General features: G+C 45.1%; 2 protein-coding genes across 4 annotated transcripts; both read left to right on the top strand.

Moving 5' to 3' along the window:
• The first annotated feature begins 1,782 nt into the window (after window positions 1-1,782).
• On the top strand, window positions 1,783-8,608 carry LOC132804152 (uncharacterized). Of its 2 annotated transcripts, XM_060818137.1 has the most exons (3): window positions 1,802-1,904; window positions 2,362-3,551; window positions 8,392-8,608. In XM_060818137.1, exons 2-3 carry the CDS (start codon window positions 2,378-2,380, stop codon window positions 8,436-8,438), a joined length of 1,221 nt encoding a protein of 406 aa, XP_060674120.1. In that variant the 5' UTR covers window positions 1,802-1,904; window positions 2,362-2,377; the 3' UTR covers window positions 8,439-8,608. The 2 variants fall into 2 exon arrangements, with proteins under 2 accessions (XP_060674119.1, XP_060674120.1); XM_060818136.1 differs by having other exon boundaries at window positions 1,783-3,551.
• A 970-nt stretch (window positions 8,609-9,578) lies between these two features.
• Window positions 9,579-16,404, top strand: LOC132804151 (uncharacterized). Of its 2 annotated transcripts, XM_060818135.1 has the most exons (3): window positions 9,598-9,700; window positions 10,158-11,347; window positions 16,188-16,404. In XM_060818135.1, exons 2-3 carry the CDS (start codon window positions 10,174-10,176, stop codon window positions 16,232-16,234), a joined length of 1,221 nt encoding a protein of 406 aa, XP_060674118.1. In that variant the 5' UTR covers window positions 9,598-9,700; window positions 10,158-10,173; the 3' UTR covers window positions 16,235-16,404. The 2 variants fall into 2 exon arrangements, with proteins under 2 accessions (XP_060674117.1, XP_060674118.1); XM_060818134.1 differs by having other exon boundaries at window positions 9,579-11,347.
• The last annotated feature ends 5,442 nt before the right edge of the window (window positions 16,405-21,846 follow it).

Here is a 21,846-nt window from a genome sequence, read left to right as displayed (position 1 = left end):
CTCCTCAAGTCCGGCCTACCCACCAAAAATCACGGCCATCGGACCACCGACGCGCCGGGATCGGAGCGTTTTCCGGCGAGGGGTCGAAAATCTTCAAACGGTGATTTCTCCGCCGTCCGACCTCCGTTTTGCTCACCGTCGGTCCCGTTGGATTGCTCTCCTCACGATCTACAAATCTGCAAAATTTCACAGCAAACGGCCACCGTCGGAAATTACTGTTCCGGCGACGGTTGCCGGTGACGTGGCGGCCGCCGGAAAGTACTGTTCCGGCGAGTACCCCGAAAATTCCGGCCAGCTCCAGTCCGCAGTGTTCGACCTCCTGAACCCAAATCCGACTTCCGTTTCCACCAATTCGCGACGGTTTGGGAGAATTGCGGAGCCGAAACCCGAAAAGCTTCCCGATAAAATTCCGACCCCGTCGGGTACGATCATCGGAAATTAAGACCGGATCTGTGATTAGCATCACTCGAGCTTCGATTCGGTATATAATTCGTAAATTTTAGTTATCGTTTGGTGTTCGCTCCCCGGGTACCCATTTGGGGATTACCCGAATAAAATATTAATATTTGTGGTTTTGGTACTGTGGATGTTTTAGGTGCACGTGCAAGTAGCGGAGTCGATCCTGCGGAGGATCTTGATTGAGATACGTGCACAAGGTGAGTGACCCACCTTCAAATTAATTTGGGGAATTTAATTGATGAATATATTATGTGTGAATTAAATATTTGGAATTTAATTTCTATGTGCCAAATATTTATTGGATTTATTGTAGAATTATTTATGAATTTATTGGATTTAAGAAATGTGCATTTTATAAAAGTATGCCATGTGAAATTATTTTATGGTTTTGAGGATTTTGAAATTGGTGTGGTTTTAATGGTAAATTGGGCACGATTTGAATTTCAAATATTTCAAGGAAAATATTTGGTTATGTTGGTGATTTCAATTTTTATAAAATATGCCCATGAAATATTATGAGATTTGATTATGATATTTCGAGAAATTATTTATGCTTGGAAAAAATGTGGATATTTGAATTGATGGATTTGGGAGTTGGTGGATTTGAAAATCATGGAATTTATGGTATGGATTATAAGGAAATTGTGGAGAATTTCCCGGTTCAAGCGGATGGATTATGCCCGCTATGCTTATGAAAAATGTGAAATTTGTTTTATGATTTAAATTTATGGATTTTATAATTTTTAGATGCACCGTGCACGTACTGGTGGTCTGATTATGTGATATGGTATATGTGATATGGTTAGTGTGCACACGGTTGTGATTAGCGCGCAGGTGGGTGTGAGTAGCGCGCGGTTGATATTATGAGGGTGTCCTGTGGATGCCATCGGAGAGGGCGGCCACCCCCCTTTGGCCGGGACACCAGGTTAGCAGCGGCGCAGTGGGACGCCACGCGACCGTATGCCGGTTTCTTTCTATAACCTCCTGTCTGGCGGTACCTTGGGACGCTGGGTACTGTTGGCGCCACTGGTATATAGTGGGTGCATCAAATGATTTTCAGAACTGTGTTTTAAAAATAAAATGTTTGGAAACTGTATTGGAATTAAAAATATAATATTACTGTTCTGGTATTTAATTGATGTCTTGGTTTTCGGGAAATATGAATAAAGGGTTTTGTGAAAATGTTTTAAAAGGGGAACCTTTCCAACTGAGAGAATTGTAAGGGTTTTGAGAGACATTATTATTTCCAAATAATTATTATTTATATACCTATTACCGTGGTATGATAGTGTAGAGTAGTAGGGTCGCTCACTGAGATGATTAGCATCTCACACTCTTAAATTTCGTTCCTCTAGGTACCAGGTAGTCGGTGTTCACTCGGAGCGGACTCGATCTTCCTCGCTGTATTTGTTCGCGCAGTACCTTGTTCTTCTTTTACTGCAGTTGTAATATTTCGTTCACTTTTGTTGTATTCTGTATTTTGTAGTACTTCATAAAGCTCTGTATACTGTATGGGACACTTATGTATTTGTATTGCACTGGATTACTGTATTTTTATTTTGGAGTGCTGAAATTTGTGGAACCAGTTCGTCGTACTGTGGGAGGAATAAGGGAACAATTATAGAAGTGTGTTTTCAGTGCAGGAAATTTTGTGGTAAGTCCATCCCTTAGGGGAGGTTCTGCCGGATCTTCCACAGAAGGGTCCGGTAGGGTTTCCCTGGGATCAGGGCTTGTCTAGGGTTCCGGTGGGGAACTTTGGACGGGTCCTGACAGTTGGTATCAGAGCATAGGTTCTTGTAATCCTAAGGGACTGTGCATTGCTGTACAGCCCATCCGTAAAGTCCTTCCTTTTGTAATCGTGCTTAAGTGTCCCTGTTTCTAAACTCTTGTTTGTTTCTTCAGTTTTTAATCGACTACGATGAGTCGGCGGGACACACGTAGAACTCGGGAACGCTCGGCTGAGAGTTCCGGGAGTCGATCAAGCCTTAGAGATCTGGTCTCTCAGCTAACTAGAGCCTTAGGAGGTTCAAGCTCTAGTAACCGATCCGTGGATCAGGCTCGACGTTTAGGAGCCGTGGAGTTCGATGGAAGCCAAGGCCCAGCTGCAGCCTTGAAGTGGCTATCCAGCATGGAGAAAATCTTGGAAGAGGGGATGCAGTGCCCCGATGAGGATATGGTGAGGATTTCTGGGTTCATGTTAGAGGGAGACGCCCGGAAGTGGTGGCAAATGGAGAAGACCCGCAGAAGGCATACGTGGGACCAGTTCAAGATTGCCTTCTCTACTGAGTTCTGTCCTCCTGCCTACCGTGAGGCGAGAAGGAGAGAGTTCGAGGGACTGCGCCAGGGAAACATGACGGTGACAGAGTACGAGAGGAGGTTCCGGGAGCTGTCAGAGTTCTGCATGCACTTGATTCCCGACGATCACGCGAAGAAGGTGAGGTTCATAGACGGGTTGAACGAGAGCATCGGCTACACCCTTTCTGGGTCAGTACACCCCACCTATCAGTCCGCCAGGGATGCAGCGCTCGAGCTAGAGAGACAGGCGGAGATACACAGACCCTCGAGGCGCAGACCGTTCGAAGGTTCGTATAGCGGGGTACCTCGACAGGGGGCATCTAAGAAGAGTCATAGTTCAGGCTCAGACAGTGGTGGGTTCAGCCCTCGAGGCAGATTTCAGAGGAGAGGCGGCTATCGTATGCCCCAACCAGCGCGCCATTCCATCAGCGGCGGCACGAGCTCATATCACTCTGGGTTTAGCCCCAAGCCATTCTGCAGACGTTGCAATAGAGCACACCATGGGATTTGCCAGTTTGAGGGTGTGTGCTTTCAGTGTGGACAGGCGGGACATATTAAGAGAAATTGCCCTTATGGAGAGGCGGGAGTGTTAGGGGCGAGCCCACCATCACATCAGGCCAGTGGGTCGCGGGGTCAGAGTTCCCGAGGGAGTTATGCAGTAGGAGGTTCATCGGGATCAGTCCCACAGCCTGTTGGACCGAGCAGGGGTAGAGGACGGAGGCCCCAGCAGACAGGGCAGGGTCGAGTGTTTGCGATGACGCAGCAGGAGGCCCTAGCTACACCGGACGTCGTGGCAGGTACGTTGAATATATCTGGTAATGATGCATTAGTACTTATAGACCCGGGAGCAACACATTCATTCATCTCCAAGGAATTCGTCACTCGGGTCGGTATGACCCCTACTCCTTTAGAATGTCTAGTAGAGATAGCCACTCCTGCAGGAGAATCCTTGTGGCCTAGCCAGTTAATCAAGGAATGTTTCTTCTGCATCGAAGATCAAGTGATGGAGGCGGACTTGATCCTGTTGGATCTGTCCGGACTTGATGTAATTTTGGGCATGGATTGGTTGGCAAGGAACCATGCATCTGTAGACTGTTTCAGCAAGGAAGTTACATTCAGGAGGCCAGGGTTGCCAGAAGTAGTATTCCGTGGAGGAGTTGGAAGGCCCTTACCGAGGTTGATATCTACCCTTACCGCCAAGAAGCTACTGAATAAAGGTTGCCATGGGTATTTGGCTCATGTGATAGATACCCGAGTAAGTGGGGTCAGGTTGGAAGACATGCCCGTTGTGAGGGATTTCCCGGACGTGTTTCCTGAGGAGTTACCAGGATTGCCTCCGGAAAGGGAAGTTGACTTTCCCATTGAATTGATTCCAGGCACCGTGCCTATTTCTCTACCACCGTATCGGATGGCTCCAGCGGAGTTAAGGGAGCTAAAGGTCCAGTTGCAAGATTTGGTAGATAAGGGGTTTATTAGACCAAGTATATCGCCGTGGGGAGCCCCAGTTTTGTTTGTAAAGAAAAAGGATGGTAGTCTAAGGCTATGTATAGACTACCGACAACTTAATAAGGTCACCATTCCTAATCGCTATCCGTTGCCAAGGATAGATGATCTATTCGACCAACTCCAAGGTGCCAAGGTGTTCTCCAAGATCGACTTGAGGTCGGGATACCATCAGTTAAGGATCCGAGAGTCGGACATTCCTAAGACTGCCTTTAGGACGAGGTACGGACATTATGAATTCCTAGTGATGTCGTTCGGACTCACCAATGCCCCAGCAGCTTTCATGGACTTGATGAATAGGGTGTTTCGTCCGTACTTGGATCATTTTGTCATTGTATTTATCGATGACATTCTGATCTATTCAAGGAGCCAAGAAGAGCACGTGAGGCATTTGAAGAGAGTGCTCCAAACTTTAAGGCAGCATCAGCTATATGCTAAGTTCGACAAGTGTGAATTCTGGTTGAATCAAGTGGGTTTTCTCGGACATATCGTGTCGGCAGAAGGTATCTATGTGGACCCTGATAAGGTAAAGGCAGTGTTGAGTTGGGAGCGCCCTACCACTGTGAGGGAGGTACGAAGTTTTCTTGGATTAGCGGGTTACTACCGTCGTTTTATTGAAGGGTTTTCAAGGATTGCCGGGCCGCTTCATAGATTGACCCGAAAGAATGTTGAATTTAGTTGGACGGACAGGTGTGAACAGAGTTTTCAGGAGTTGAAGCAAAAGTTGACATCCGCACCTGTTTTAACTTTACCTGATGGGAATGAAGGTTTTGAAGTTTATTGTGATGCATCCCATCAAGGGTTGGGTTGCGTGCTAATGCAGAATCAAAGGGTGGTAGCGTATGCATCTCGGCAATTGAAGCAGCACGAACAGAATTACCCTACGCACGACTTAGAATTGGCGGCGGTAGTCTTTGCTCTAAAGAAGTGGAGGCACTACTTGTATGGGGCCGCGTGCCAAATCTATACCGACCACAAGAGCCTCAAGTATATTTTCACTCAGAAGGAGTTAAATATGAGGCAAAGGCGATGGATGGAGTTGTTAAAGGATTATGACTGTGTGATTGACTATCACCCGGGTAAGGCGAATGTAGTGGCAGATGCTTTGAGTAGGAAGGCTACTGAATCCCTTGCTCACATCCAAGTCATCCAACTACCTCTCATGGTGGAGTTGAAGAAGATGGGGGTGTTAATGCATATGCATCCTTCAGGAGTTCTCATGGCTAGCTTCCAGGTACGACCGGTGTTGGTGGATCGTATAGTAGAGACCCAAATGGAAGATCCTAAGTTGAGGACAATTAAGGGCAAGGTACAAGAAGGTCTTGATCCGGAATTTTCCATAAGGAGGGATGGAGCCCTCGTGTATAAAGGACGACTTTGCGTTCCGGATATCCCAGGACTCAAGAAGGAGATTTTGGAGGAGGCGCATAGCTCGATGTATGCGATGCATCCTGGGAGTACCAAGATGTATCGGACGCTTGTTAAGTATTATTGGTGGATTGGTATGAAGAGAGAAGTGGCAGACTTTGTATCAAAATGTTTGATTTGTCAACAAGTGAAAGCAGAAAGACAGAAGCCTTCGGGACTACTCCAACCTTTACCGATTCCCGTGTGGAAGTGGGAAGAACTCAACATGGACTTCGTATTCAAGCTTCCTTCCACACCTAGAAGGTACGACGGCATTTGGGTAATCATTGATCGTCTCACCAAGTCGGCACACTTCCTACCGGTACGAGAACGTTTTTCGCCCGAGAAGTTAGCCCAGTTGTTCGTGCAACGCATTGTAAGTCTTCATGGAGTACCGTTAGCCATCGTCTCCGATCGAGATCCGCGCTTTACTTCACGACTATGGCGGAAGTTGGCTGATGCACTAGGAGCAAGACTTAACTACAGCACCGCTTTTCACCCACAATCTGATGGACAAGCAGAGCGCACAATCCAGACATTAGAAGACATGCTAAGGTCTTGCATTATGCAATTTAGCGGTAGCTGGGATGAACAACTGCCACTGATAGAGTTTGTCTACAACAACAGTTATCAAGCGAGTACTGGAATGTCCCCGTATGAAGCTTTATATGGGAGGCAGTGTCGGACACCTTTGTGTTGGAGTGAGGTAGGAGAAGAGAGGCTCCTTGCAACAACTAATGCGGTCGGATCTGAGTATTTAAGGATGACCTTGGACAAGGTGAAGATCGTTAGGGATCGATTGAAGGTTGCCCAAGATAGACAGAAGAGTTACGCCGATGTGCGTAGAAAGGATTTGGAATTCGAGGTAGGAGATTGGGTATTCCTAAAACTATCTCCATGGAAAGGAGTAGTACGTTTTGGACGACGAGGTAAGTTGGGTCCTCGTTATATTGGGCCTTACGAGGTTACGGAGAGGATTGGCCCGGTGGCGTATAGGTTGGCGTTACCGGAAGAGCTAGCTCGAGTACACAACGTGTTTCATGTGTCGATGCTACGGAAGTATATTGCAGACCCTTCGCACGTACTCGAGAGTCCGGATATAGAGATAAGGGAAGATCTTTCGTATGTGGAGCAGCCAGTACAGATTTTGGATCGCGAGGAACGCACGCTACGCAACAAGACTATTCCTCTAGTTAAGGTCTTATGGCGGAACCACTTGGTCGAGGAAGCAACGTGGGAACCCGAAGCACAGATGCGTGAGCAGTACCCGTATCTGTTCCAGTGACGTGCGGAAATTTCGAGGACGAAATTTTTGTAAGGGGGGAAGGCTGTAACACCCCGTCCCGAATCGCACCGGAATCCGTGCACGTTGACCGAGGTTGACCGTTGACCGTTGACTGAAGGGGTCAAAGTTGACTTTTTGACTCGGTGGGAATTTCGAGTTGACCAGGGTACCGTGGCGAAGTGCATGACGCCCTGAGTTCGTAGACTAGTAGCACGTCGAAAACGGAACTACGGTTTGAAAGTTATGGACGAAACAAGTTGCGGTCCAAACTGTCCAAGGGGTGCCGGAGTTGACTTTTTGTTTATGGGGAATTGAGCTTTGACTCATGCATGGTTGTGAAGTGCTCGTCGATACGAGTTCACAGACTAGCGGCACGCTCAAAACGGACATCCGGTTAAAAAGTTATGGACGTTTGAAGTTTACCGGATACCGTATTATTTTAATATTTTTTTTGGGTCGGTGAACAGTGAAACGCCACGTGTCAGTTTCTGATTGGTCCACGTGGCATGAACAGTGTCATGCAGGGGTTTTATTTGTTAAAACACTCGGGGAAGAGAGAGAAAGAGAGAGAAGAGAGAGAAAGAGAGAGAGGAGAGAGAAAGAGAGAGCCACCGCCGGCCACCGGATTTTGCCACTGTTCCGGCCGAGTTACTGTACACGCGCCGGACAGAAAGGTTGCCCACCTCATTTCCGGCAAAACCTCCAAATTTCACGGCAAACGGCCGCCGGACGCGCCCGGATCGGACGTCCGAAGTTTGGCGGCGATTTTTCCCCTCCACCGCCGGCCACCGCGAATCGGCACTATTCCGGCCTATAAACAGTACACGCGCCTGACAGCCTTGATCCTCTCCTCAAGTCCGGCCTACCCACCAAAAATCACGGCCATCGGACCACCGACGCGCCGGGATCGGAGCGTTTTCCGGCGAGGGGTCGAAAATCTTCAAACGGTGATTTCTCCGCCGTCCGACCTCCGTTTTGCTCACCGTCGGTCCCGTTGGATTGCTCTCCTCACGATCTACAAATCTGCAAAATTTCACAGCAAACGGCCACCGTCGGAAATTACTGTTCCGGCGACGGTTGCCGGTGACGTGGCGGCCGCCGGAAAGTACTGTTCCGGCGAGTACCCCGAAAATTCCGGCCAGCTCCAGTCCGCAGTGTTCGACCTCCTGAACCCAAATCCGACTTCCGTTTCCACCAATTCGCGACGGTTTGGGAGAATTGCGGAGCCGAAACCCGAAAAGCTTCCCGATAAAATTCCGACCCCGTCGGGTACGATCATCGGAAATTAAGACCGGATCTGTGATTAGCATCACTCGAGCTTCGATTCGGTATATAATTCGTAAATTTTAGTTATCGTTTGGTGTTCGCTCCCCGGGTACCCATTTGGGGATTACCCGAATAAAATATTAATATTTGTGGTTTTGGTACTGTGGATGTTTTAGGTGCACGTGCAAGTAGCGGAGTCGATCCTGCGGAGGATCTTGATTGAGATACGTGCACAAGGTGAGTGACCCACCTTCAAATTAATTTGGGGAATTTAATTGATGAATATATTATGTGTGAATTAAATATTTGGAATTTAATTTCTATGTGCCAAATATTTATTGGATTTATTGTAGAATTATTTATGAATTTATTGGATTTAAGAAATGTGCATTTTATAAAAGTATGCCATGTGAAATTATTTTATGGTTTTGAGGATTTTGAAATTGGTGTGGTTTTAATGGTAAATTGGGCACGATTTGAATTTCAAATATTTCAAGGAAAATATTTGGTTATGTTGGTGATTTCAATTTTTATAAAATATGCCCATGAAATATTATGAGATTTGATTATGATATTTCGAGAAATTATTTATGCTTGGAAAAAATGTGGATATTTGAATTGATGGATTTGGGAGTTGGTGGATTTGAAAATCATGGAATTTATGGTATGGATTATAAGGAAATTGTGGAGAATTTCCCGGTTCAAGCGGATGGATTATGCCCGCTATGCTTATGAAAAATGTGAAATTTGTTTTATGATTTAAATTTATGGATTTTATAATTTTTAGATGCACCGTGCACGTACTGGTGTTCTGATTATGTGATATGGTATATGTGATATGGTTAGTGTGCACACGGTTGTGATTAGCGCGCAGGTGGGTGTGAGTAGCGCGCGGTTGATATTATGAGGGTGTCCTGTGGATGCCATCGGAGAGGGCGGCCACCCCCCTTTGGCCGGGACACCAGGTTAGCAGCGGCGCAGTGGGACGCCACGCGACCGTATGCCGGTTTCTTTCTATAACCTCCTGTCTGGCGGTACCTTGGGACGCTGGGTACTGTTGGCGCCACTGGTATATAGTGGGTGCATCAAATGATTTTCAGAACTGTGTTTTAAAAATAAAATGTTTGGAAACTGTATTGGAATTAAAAATATAATATTACTGTTCTGGTATTTAATTGATGTCTTGGTTTTCGGGAAATATGAATAAAGGGTTTTGTGAAAATGTTTTAAAAGGGGAACCTTTCCAACTGAGAGAATTGTAAGGGTTTTGAGAGACATTATTATTTCCAAATAATTATTATTTATATACCTATTACCGTGGTATGATAGTGTAGAGTAGTAGGGTCGCTCACTGAGATGATTAGCATCTCACACTCTTAAATTTCGTTCCTCTAGGTACCAGGTAGTCGGTGTTCACTCGGAGCGGACTCGATCTTCCTCGCTGTATTTGTTCGCGCAGTACCTTGTTCTTCTTTTACTGCAGTTGTAATATTTCGTTCACTTTTGTTGTATTCTGTATTTTGTAGTACTTCATAAAGCTCTGTATACTGTATGGGACACTTATGTATTTGTATTGCACTGGATTACTGTATTTTTATTTTGGAGTGCTGAAATTTGTGGAACCAGTTCGTCGTACTGTGGGAGGAATAAGGGAACAATTATAGAAGTGTGTTTTCAGTGCAGGAAATTTTGTGGTAAGTCCATCCCTTAGGGGAGGTTCTGCCGGATCTTCCACAGAAGGGTCCGGTAGGGTTTCCCTGGGATCAGGGCTTGTCTAGGGTTCCGGTGGGGAACTTTGGACGGGTCCTGACAGTTGGTATCAGAGCATAGGTTCTTGTAATCCTAAGGGACTGTGCATTGCTGTACAGCCCATCCGTAAAGTCCTTCCTTTTGTAATCGTGCTTAAGTGTCCCTGTTTCTAAACTCTTGTTTGTTTCTTCAGTTTTTAATCGACTACGATGAGTCGGCGGGACACACGTAGAACTCGGGAACGCTCGGCTGAGAGTTCCGGGAGTCGATCAAGCCTTAGAGATCTGGTCTCTCAGCTAACTAGAGCCTTAGGAGGTTCAAGCTCTAGTAACCGATCCGTGGATCAGGCTCGACGTTTAGGAGCCGTGGAGTTCGATGGAAGCCAAGGCCCAGCTGCAGCCTTGAAGTGGCTATCCAGCATGGAGAAAATCTTGGAAGAGGGGATGCAGTGCCCCGATGAGGATATGGTGAGGATTTCTGGGTTCATGTTAGAGGGAGACGCCCGGAAGTGGTGGCAAATGGAGAAGACCCGCAGAAGGCATACGTGGGACCAGTTCAAGATTGCCTTCTCTACTGAGTTCTGTCCTCCTGCCTACCGTGAGGCGAGAAGGAGAGAGTTCGAGGGACTGCGCCAGGGAAACATGACGGTGACAGAGTACGAGAGGAGGTTCCGGGAGCTGTCAGAGTTCTGCATGCACTTGATTCCCGACGATCACGCGAAGAAGGTGAGGTTCATAGACGGGTTGAACGAGAGCATCGGCTACACCCTTTCTGGGTCAGTACACCCCACCTATCAGTCCGCCAGGGATGCAGCGCTCGAGCTAGAGAGACAGGCGGAGATACACAGACCCTCGAGGCGCAGACCGTTCGAAGGTTCGTATAGCGGGGTACCTCGACAGGGGGCATCTAAGAAGAGTCATAGTTCAGGCTCAGACAGTGGTGGGTTCAGCCCTCGAGGCAGATTTCAGAGGAGAGGCGGCTATCGTATGCCCCAACCAGCGCGCCATTCCATCAGCGGCGGCACGAGCTCATATCACTCTGGGTTTAGCCCCAAGCCATTCTGCAGACGTTGCAATAGAGCACACCATGGGATTTGCCAGTTTGAGGGTGTGTGCTTTCAGTGTGGACAGGCGGGACATATTAAGAGAAATTGCCCTTATGGAGAGGCGGGAGTGTTAGGGGCGAGCCCACCATCACATCAGGCCAGTGGGTCGCGGGGTCAGAGTTCCCGAGGGAGTTATGCAGTAGGAGGTTCATCGGGATCAGTCCCACAGCCTGTTGGACCGAGCAGGGGTAGAGGACGGAGGCCCCAGCAGACAGGGCAGGGTCGAGTGTTTGCGATGACGCAGCAGGAGGCCCTAGCTACACCGGACGTCGTGGCAGGTACGTTGAATATATCTGGTAATGATGCATTAGTACTTATAGACCCGGGAGCAACACATTCATTCATCTCCAAGGAATTCGTCACTCGGGTCGGTATGACCCCTACTCCTTTAGAATGTCTAGTAGAGATAGCCACTCCTGCAGGAGAATCCTTGTGGCCTAGCCAGTTAATCAAGGAATGTTTCTTCTGCATCGAAGATCAAGTGATGGAGGCGGACTTGATCCTGTTGGATCTGTCCGGACTTGATGTAATTTTGGGCATGGATTGGTTGGCAAGGAACCATGCATCTGTAGACTGTTTCAGCAAGGAAGTTACATTCAGGAGGCCAGGGTTGCCAGAAGTAGTATTCCGTGGAGGAGTTGGAAGGCCCTTACCGAGGTTGATATCTACCCTTACCGCCAAGAAGCTACTGAATAAAGGTTGCCATGGGTATTTGGCTCATGTGATAGATACCCGAGTAAGTGGGGTCAGGTTGGAAGACATGCCCGTTGTGAGGGATTTCCCGGACGTGTTTCCTGAGGAGTTACCAGGATTGCCTCCGGAAAGGGAAGTTGACTTTCCCATTGAATTGATTCCAGGCACCGTGCCTATTTCTCTACCACCGTATCGGATGGCTCCAGCGGAGTTAAGGGAGCTAAAGGTCCAGTTGCAAGATTTGGTAGATAAGGGGTTTATTAGACCAAGTATATCGCCGTGGGGAGCCCCAGTTTTGTTTGTAAAGAAAAAGGATGGTAGTCTAAGGCTATGTATAGACTACCGACAACTTAATAAGGTCACCATTCCTAATCGCTATCCGTTGCCAAGGATAGATGATCTATTCGACCAACTCCAAGGTGCCAAGGTGTTCTCCAAGATCGACTTGAGGTCGGGATACCATCAGTTAAGGATCCGAGAGTCGGACATTCCTAAGACTGCCTTTAGGACGAGGTACGGACATTATGAATTCCTAGTGATGTCGTTCGGACTCACCAATGCCCCAGCAGCTTTCATGGACTTGATGAATAGGGTGTTTCGTCCGTACTTGGATCATTTTGTCATTGTATTTATCGATGACATTCTGATCTATTCAAGGAGCCAAGAAGAGCACGTGAGGCATTTGAAGAGAGTGCTCCAAACTTTAAGGCAGCATCAGCTATATGCTAAGTTCGACAAGTGTGAATTCTGGTTGAATCAAGTGGGTTTTCTCGGACATATCGTGTCGGCAGAAGGTATCTATGTGGACCCTGATAAGGTAAAGGCAGTGTTGAGTTGGGAGCGCCCTACCACTGTGAGGGAGGTACGAAGTTTTCTTGGATTAGCGGGTTACTACCGTCGTTTTATTGAAGGGTTTTCAAGGATTGCCGGGCCGCTTCATAGATTGACCCGAAAGAATGTTGAATTTAGTTGGACGGACAGGTGTGAACAGAGTTTTCAGGAGTTGAAGCAAAAGTTGACATCCGCACCTGTTTTAACTTTACCTGATGGGAATGAAGGTTTTGAAGTTTATTGTGATGCATCCCATCAAGGGTTGGGTTGCGTGCTAATGCAGAATCAAAGGGTGGTAGCGTATGCATCTCGGCAATTGAAGCAGCACGAACAGAATTACCCTACGCACGACTTAGAATTGGCGGCGGTAGTCTTTGCTCTAAAGAAGTGGAGGCACTACTTGTATGGGGCCGCGTGCCAAATCTATACCGACCACAAGAGCCTCAAGTATATTTTCACTCAGAAGGAGTTAAATATGAGGCAAAGGCGATGGATGGAGTTGTTAAAGGATTATGACTGTGTGATTGACTATCACCCGGGTAAGGCGAATGTAGTGGCAGATGCTTTGAGTAGGAAGGCTACTGAATCCCTTGCTCACATCCAAGTCATCCAACTACCTCTCATGGTGGAGTTGAAGAAGATGGGGGTGTTAATGCATATGCATCCTTCAGGAGTTCTCATGGCTAGCTTCCAGGTACGACCGGTGTTGGTGGATCGTATAGTAGAGACCCAAATGGAAGATCCTAAGTTGAGGACAATTAAGGGCAAGGTACAAGAAGGTCTTGATCCGGAATTTTCCATAAGGAGGGATGGAGCCCTCGTGTATAAAGGACGACTTTGCGTTCCGGATATCCCAGGACTCAAGAAGGAGATTTTGGAGGAGGCGCATAGCTCGATGTATGCGATGCATCCTGGGAGTACCAAGATGTATCGGACGCTTGTTAAGTATTATTGGTGGATTGGTATGAAGAGAGAAGTGGCAGACTTTGTATCAAAATGTTTGATTTGTCAACAAGTGAAAGCAGAAAGACAGAAGCCTTCGGGACTACTCCAACCTTTACCGATTCCCGTGTGGAAGTGGGAAGAACTCAACATGGACTTCGTATTCAAGCTTCCTTCCACACCTAGAAGGTACGACGGCATTTGGGTAATCATTGATCGTCTCACCAAGTCGGCACACTTCCTACCGGTACGAGAACGTTTTTCGCCCGAGAAGTTAGCCCAGTTGTTCGTGCAACGCATTGTAAGTCTTCATGGAGTACCGTTAGCCATCGTCTCCGATCGAGATCCGCGCTTTACTTCACGACTATGGCGGAAGTTGGCTGATGCACTAGGAGCAAGACTTAACTACAGCACCGCTTTTCACCCACAATCTGATGGACAAGCAGAGCGCACAATCCAGACATTAGAAGACATGCTAAGGTCTTGCATTATGCAATTTAGCGGTAGCTGGGATGAACAACTGCCACTGATAGAGTTTGTCTACAACAACAGTTATCAAGCGAGTACTGGAATGTCCCCGTATGAAGCTTTATATGGGAGGCAGTGTCGGACACCTTTGTGTTGGAGTGAGGTAGGAGAAGAGAGGCTCCTTGCAACAACTAATGCGGTCGGATCTGAGTATTTAAGGATGACCTTGGACAAGGTGAAGATCGTTAGGGATCGATTGAAGGTTGCCCAAGATAGACAGAAGAGTTACGCCGATGTGCGTAGAAAGGATTTGGAATTCGAGGTAGGAGATTGGGTATTCCTAAAACTATCTCCATGGAAAGGAGTAGTACGTTTTGGACGACGAGGTAAGTTGGGTCCTCGTTATATTGGGCCTTACGAGGTTACGGAGAGGATTGGCCCGGTGGCGTATAGGTTGGCGTTACCGGAAGAGCTAGCTCGAGTACACAACGTGTTTCATGTGTCGATGCTACGGAAGTATATTGCAGACCCTTCGCACGTACTCGAGAGTCCGGATATAGAGATAAGGGAAGATCTTTCGTATGTGGAGCAGCCAGTACAGATTTTGGATCGCGAGGAACGCACGCTACGCAACAAGACTATTCCTCTAGTTAAGGTCTTATGGCGGAACCACTTGGTCGAGGAAGCAACGTGGGAACCCGAAGCACAGATGCGTGAGCAGTACCCGTATCTGTTCCAGTGACGTGCGGAAATTTCGAGGACGAAATTTTTGTAAGGGGGGAAGGCTGTAACACCCCGTCCCGAATCGCACCGGAATCCGTGCACGTTGACCGAGGTTGACCGTTGACCGTTGACTGAAGGGGTCAAAGTTGACTTTTTGACTCGGTGGGAATTTCGAGTTGACCAGGGTACCGTGGCGAAGTGCATGACGCCCTGAGTTCGTAGACTAGTAGCACGTCGAAAACGGAACTACGGTTTGAAAGTTATGGACGAAACAAGTTGCGGTCCAAACTGTCCAAGGGGTGCCGGAGTTGACTTTTTGTTTATGGGGAATTGAGCTTTGACTCATGCATGGTTGTGAAGTGCTCGTCGATACGAGTTCACAGACTAGCGGCACGCTCAAAACGGACATCCGGTTAAAAAGTTATGGACGTTTGAAGTTTACCGGATACCGTATTATTTTAATATTTTTTTTGGGTCGGTGAACAGTGAAACGCCACGTGTCAGTTTCTGATTGGTCCACGTGGCATGAACAGTGTCATGCAGGGGTTTTATTTGTTAAAACACTCGGGGAAGAGAGAGAAAGAGAGAGAAGAGAGAGAAAGAGAGAGAGGAGAGAGAAAGAGAGAGCCACCGCCGGCCACCGGATTTTGCCACTGTTCCGGCCGAGTTACTGTACACGCGCCGGACAGAAAGGTTGCCCACCTCATTTCCGGCAAAACCTCCAAATTTCACGGCAAACGGCCGCCGGACGCGCCCGGATCGGACGTCCGAAGTTTGGCGGCGATTTTTCCCCTCCACCGCCGGCCACCGCGAATCGGCACTATTCCGGCCTATAAACAGTACACGCGCCTGACAGCCTTGATCCTCTCCTCAAGTCCGGCCTACCCACCAAAAATCACGGCCATCGGACCACCGACGCGCCGGGATCGGAGCGTTTTCCGGCGAGGGGTCGAAAATCTTCAAACGGTGATTTCTCCGCCGTCCGACCTCCGTTTTGCTCACCGTCGGTCCCGTTGGATTGCTCTCCTCACGATCTACAAATCTGCAAAATTTCACAGCAAACGGCCACCGTCGGAAATTACTGTTCCGGCGACGGTTGCCGGTGACGTGGCGGCCGCCGGAAAGTACTGTTCCGGCGAGTACCCCGAAAATTCCGGCCAGCTCCAGTCCGCAGTGTTCGACCTCCTGAACCCAAATCCGACTTCCGTTTCCACCAATTCGCGACGGTTTGGGAGAATTGCGGAGCCGAAACCCGAAAAGCTTCCCGATAAAATTCCGACCCCGTCGGGTACGATCATCGGAAATTAAGACCGGATCTGTGATTAGCATCACTCGAGCTTCGATTCGGTATATAATTCGTAAATTTTAGTTATCGTTTGGTGTTCGCTCCCCGGGTACCCATTTGGGGATTACCCGAATAAAATATTAATATTTGTGGTTTTGGTACTGTGGATGTTTTAGGTGCACGTGCAAGTAGCGGAGTCGATCCTGCGGAGGATCTTGATTGAGATACGTGCACAAGGTGAGTGACCCACCTTCAAATTAATTTGGGGAATTTAATTGATGAATATATTATGTGTGAATTAAATATTTGGAATTTAATTTCTATGTGCCAAATATTTATTGGATTTATTGTAGAATTATTTATGAATTTATTGGATTTAAGAAATGTGCATTTTATAAAAGTATGCCATGTGAAATTATTTTATGGTTTTGAGGATTTTGAAATTGGTGTGGTTTTAATGGTAAATTGGGCACGATTTGAATTTCAAATATTTCAAGGAAAATATTTGGTTATGTTGGTGATTTCAATTTTTATAAAATATGCCCATGAAATATTATGAGATTTGATTATGATATTTCGAGAAATTATTTATGCTTGGAAAAAATGTGGATATTTGAATTGATGGATTTGGGAGTTGGTGGATTTGAAAATCATGGAATTTATGGTATGGATTATAAGGAAATTGTGGAGAATTTCCCGGTTCAAGCGGATGGATTATGCCCGCTATGCTTATGAAAAATGTGAAATTTGTTTTATGATTTAAATTTATGGATTTTATAATTTTTAGATGCACCGTGCACGTACTGGTGTTCTGATTATGTGATATGGTATATGTGATATGGTTAGTGTGCACACGGTTGTGATTAGCGCGCAGGTGGGTGTGAGTAGCGCGCGGTTGATATTATGAGGGTGTCCTGTGGATGCCATCGGAGAGGGCGGCCACCCCCCTTTGGCCGGGACACCAGGTTAGCAGCGGCGCAGTGGGACGCCACGCGACCGTATGCCGGTTTCTTTCTATAACCTCCTGTCTGGCGGTACCTTGGGACGCTGGGTACTGTTGGCGCCACTGGTATATAGTGGGTGCATCAAATGATTTTCAGAACTGTGTTTTAAAAATAAAATGTTTGGAAACTGTATTGGAATTAAAAATATAATATTACTGTTCTGGTATTTAATTGATGTCTTGGTTTTCGGGAAATATGAATAAAGGGTTTTGTGAAAATGTTTTAAAAGGGGAACCTTTCCAACTGAGAGAATTGTAAGGGTTTTGAGAGACATTATTATTTCCAAATAATTATTATTTATATACCTATTACCGTGGTATGATAGTGTAGAGTAGTAGGGTCGCTCACTGAGATGATTAGCATCTCACACTCTTAAATTTCGTTCCTCTAGGTACCAGGTAGTCGGTGTTCACTCGGAGCGGACTCGATCTTCCTCGCTGTATTTGTTCGCGCAGTACCTTGTTCTTCTTTTACTGCAGTTGTAATATTTCGTTCACTTTTGTTGTATTCTGTATTTTGTAGTACTTCATAAAGCTCTGTATACTGTATGGGACACTTATGTATTTGTATTGCACTGGATTACTGTATTTTTATTTTGGAGTGCTGAAATTTGTGGAACCAGTTCGTCGTACTGTGGGAGGAATAAGGGAACAATTATAGAAGTGTGTTTTCAGTGCAGGAAATTTTGTGGTAAGTCCATCCCTTAGGGGAGGTTCTGCCGGATCTTCCACAGAAGGGTCCGGTAGGGTTTCCCTGGGATCAGGGCTTGTCTAGGGTTCCGGTGGGGAACTTTGGACGGGTCCTGACAGGTGGTCTGGGCTGTTACACTTTGGCACAATGAAGATGAGAAATAACAACTTCGCTAAGATCACTGGAACTGGTGATATTCAGATAAAGACCAACGCCGGACATATAATTACTTTGAAGGATGTCCAATATGTTTGAGACCTTCGGCTCAATCTGCTTTCATGAATAGCCTTTGACAAGGAAGGTTTTGGCAACCACTTTTACAATGGCACATGGAAAATGACAAAAGATGCTATGGTTGTTGCTCGATGACATATTTGTGGAACACTTTATAAGACTCATATGAAGATTTGTATAGATAGCCTCAATATTACAGAAGGAGAGGTATCTCAAAATCTGTGGCACCAGAGACTCAATCACATGAGTGAGAAAGGATTGTCTACCTTGATGAATAAGATGCTTATCCCCATTCCAAGGATGCTGTGTTGGATCCTTGTAATCATCATTTGTATGGTAAGCAACACAAAGTCTCATTTAAGTCCTCTTTAGCGAGAAGATCAGAGTTGCTTAGTTTGGTACACTCTGACGTTTGTGGTCTTTTAGAAGAGGAATCTCTAGGTGGTAGCAAATATTTCCTAAACTTTACAGATGATGCTTCTCGAAAGGTGTGGGTTTATTTCCTGACGATGAAGGATCATGTTTTAGATCACTTCAACAAATTCCGTGCCATGGTAGAGCGTGAGATAGGAAAGAAGCTGAAGTGTCTTCACTTAGATAATGGAGGTGAGTATACCTCTCGAGAGTTTGATGCCTACTGTAGAGGACTTGGCATTCGACATGAGAAGACGGTCCCTCGCACCCCACAACACAATGGTGTAGCAAGAGAATGAATCGGACGATTGTGGAGACGGTCAAAATTCTGATTAGTATGGCTAAGCTGACAAAGTCATTTTAGGGAGAAACTATTCGTGCCGCTTGCTATTTGATTGATAAATCGCCATCAATACCACTAAATTTTGAAATTCTGGAAAAAGTGTGGTCTGGTAAGAATCCCTCATACTCTCATTTAAGAGTATTTGGATGTTTAGCCTTTGCATATGTATCCAAGGAGCTTAGATAGAAGCTCGACGTAAGGACTACGCCATGCATCTTTATTGGATATGAAGATGAAGAATTCGGATACAGATTATGGGATCTAAAGGCAAAGAAGGTTATCAGAAGCAGGGATGTGGTATTCCAAGAAAATCAGACTATAGAAGATTTTAAAAAGCTAATGACGTCTTCTAGTACCAATGTCCATGATTTTATTCCTGATCCAGCACCAGCACAACCAGCCATAGATGATGACGAGGTGTATAGGGAATTACCAGAAGTAGAACAAGAGAGAGAAGAGGATATTGAGCAAGGAGATGCTCGAACACTAGAAGCTACAGGACCATCAGAACAGTTAAATGATGGCACACTTTTCCGTAGATCTTAATGAGGTCGTATTCTATCAAAGAGATATCCAGAATCTCAATATATTCTGCTTACTGAAGAGGGGGAGCTAGAGAGCTTTCAAGAAGCTAATTCCCATCAAGACAGAGAAAAATGGATGCATGCAATGCAAGATGAGATGAAATCTTTGCAGAAGAACCATACTTATGAGTTGGTTGAGCTTCCAAAGGGAAAGAAGGCACTGAAGAACAAATGGCTATTCAAGCTCAAGAAAGATGACAACTGACAGGTGGTGAAGCATAAAGCTCGATTGGTCGTCAAAGTTTTCCTTCAAAAGAAAGGAATTGACTTTGATGAGATTTTCTCACCAGTAGTGAAGATGACTTCGATATGAGTTATTCTTGGTCTAGTAGTCTATCTAGACCTATAGCTTGAATAAATAGATGTGAAAACAGCGTTCTTTCATGGTGATCTACATGAAGAGATTTAAATGGAGCAGCCAGAAGGTTTTGAGATTTTAGGGAACGAAAATCTCATTTGCAAGTTAGAGAAAAGCTTGTATGGCCTCAAGCAAGCACCTAGGCAGTGGTACAAGAAGTTTGACTCTTTTATGGTGAGTTAAGGATACAAGAAGACTGATGCAGAGCAGTATGTTTATATTCAGAGATTTCCATATAGAAACTTCATTGCACTTCTGCTGTATGTCGACGACATGTTAATCGTTGGACAAGATGCAATGAAATTAGTCAGCTAAACAAAAAATTTCCAAGTCATTTGATATGAAGGACTTGGGACCAGCTCAACAGATTTTAGAAATGCAAATAGCTTGAGATAGGAAAAATCATAAGGTATGGCTATATCAAGAGAAGTATGTCGAATGAGTAATAAAGAGATTTGGCATGGAGAAGGCAAAACCAATTAGCATTGCTTTAGCAAACCATTTCAAGTTGAGCAAGAGATTAAGTCCCTTATCCAAAGTACAAATAGAGGAGATGGCTTTAAAGCCTTATTCTTCAGCGGTGGAAAGTCTAATGTATGCAATGTTGTGTACTAGACCGGACATTACTCATGCAATTGGTACCATGAGCAGATTTCTTTCAAATCCTAGAAAAGAACACTGGGAATTAGTCAAGTGGATTCTCAGATATCTTAAGGTACATCAAAAGTATGCTTGTATTACGGGGGAAGTGATCCAGTTCTACATGGCTATACAGATGCAGATATGGCCGAAGATCTTGATAGTAGGAAATCTACTTCAGGTTATATTTACACTTTTGCTGGATGAGTTGTGTTATGGCAGTCAAGATTACAAAAGTGTGTAGCTTTATCCACGACAGAAGTAGAGTACATTGCCACAGCGAAAGCTGATAAGGAGATGATGTGGTTAAACCATTTACTCCATGAACTGGGCATCAAATAGAATGACTACAAGATACATTGTGACAGCCAGAGTGCTATGGACTGGGCATCAAGTAGAATGACTACAAGATACATTGTGACAGCCAGAGTGCTATGGATTTAAGCAATAACTCAATGTATCATTCACAGACAAAGTATATTGAAATCTGCTATCATTGGATAGACGATGTGACTGAGCAAAAATTGTTCAGGTTGGTGAAGATTCACACAAAGGAGAATCCATCAGATATGTTTACAAAGGTTGTCACACCAGAGAAGTTAAAGTTGTGTAGAGACATAGCTAGTTGGAGGGGGAGAATTGTGGGGGTCCAGCCTTTTGTCTCCTAAAGCCCAAGCCCATTAGGGTTTCAACCCTAGAAACCCTAAAGAGAGCATTATAAATAGATGCTCATTTTCAGTCTTGTATCACATAACACACAGTATAGAAAATACAAGTTTTTGAGAAAGGCTAAGAGAAGTTTTTTGTTGTATAAATTTTATAATTATAATACATCTTTTTCTTCTCAATTTTCGTGCCTTTTGTCTCTCTTTATTTTTCTGTATTAGTTTTGTGTGTTTTTTGTGATCAAAGAATCACAACAATAACCAACAAATCTTAGTCATGGAAAGATCACATGAAAATAGAAAGAGAAGTGTAGAACAATCCACATCATATGTCTTATTCATCATCAAGATCTTACTTACTAATATTATTTATTCAATGCGCAAAACTTTGGTCACTAATTACTTATTATTTCAATATTATGGCATTGATTTGTAAGTTTGAATTGAATTATGAACTTTGATTAAAGTTTAAGTATAATCCAATTCCTTAAGTATATTACTAGACCTGTCTTAAATACTTAGCTTTGACCAAAAAACAGCTTATAGAATTTCTTTTAAGTTTCTTTAGCCGAGTTGTCTAATTGATGTTCTGTTCATATCCTGAATTGAACTTTAACTTCATAAAAAGTTCAAATAATTTCAAAGTATAAAAGGTAAGAGGACTACCTGGGAGAGGAAAATTCAGTTGAGTTACGGATTGAATTTGGTGAAAGAAAAAGTTTCCCTGAGTTTATTTTCATACATCAACTTTCTTTCTGGTTTTTCTCCCTTAGCTTCAGAATCAACTGCTAGATTAGAATATATTAACCACAAAATGACTTTTAGAAAGTGATTCTCAACAGCTAAATCATCCACCATTGTAAATTTTGAGATAAATTTCCCTTTAAATAAGGTTAATCTTGAA

This window comes from Ziziphus jujuba, chromosome 6 (assembly GCF_031755915.1).
Source record: "Ziziphus jujuba cultivar Dongzao chromosome 6, ASM3175591v1".
Lineage (NCBI taxonomy): Eukaryota > Viridiplantae > Streptophyta > Magnoliopsida > Rosales > Rhamnaceae > Ziziphus > Ziziphus jujuba.
The sequence above is the reverse complement of the archived record's forward strand: the minus strand, read 5'-3'. Positions and strand labels throughout refer to the sequence as shown.

Excerpts from the sequence above, each read along its gene's own strand:
- LOC132804152 (XM_060818136.1), top strand. The coding sequence starts at position 2,378 with ATGAGTCGGCGGGACACACGTAGAACTCGGGAACGCTCGGCTGAGAGT. Across the intron at positions 3,552-8,391 it reads TACACCGGACGTCGTGGCAG|GTGCACGTGCAAGTAGCGGA; the intron begins GTACGTTGAATA and ends TGGATGTTTTAG.
- LOC132804151 (XM_060818134.1), top strand. The coding sequence starts at position 10,174 with ATGAGTCGGCGGGACACACGTAGAACTCGGGAACGCTCGGCTGAGAGT. Across the intron at positions 11,348-16,187 it reads TACACCGGACGTCGTGGCAG|GTGCACGTGCAAGTAGCGGA; the intron begins GTACGTTGAATA and ends TGGATGTTTTAG.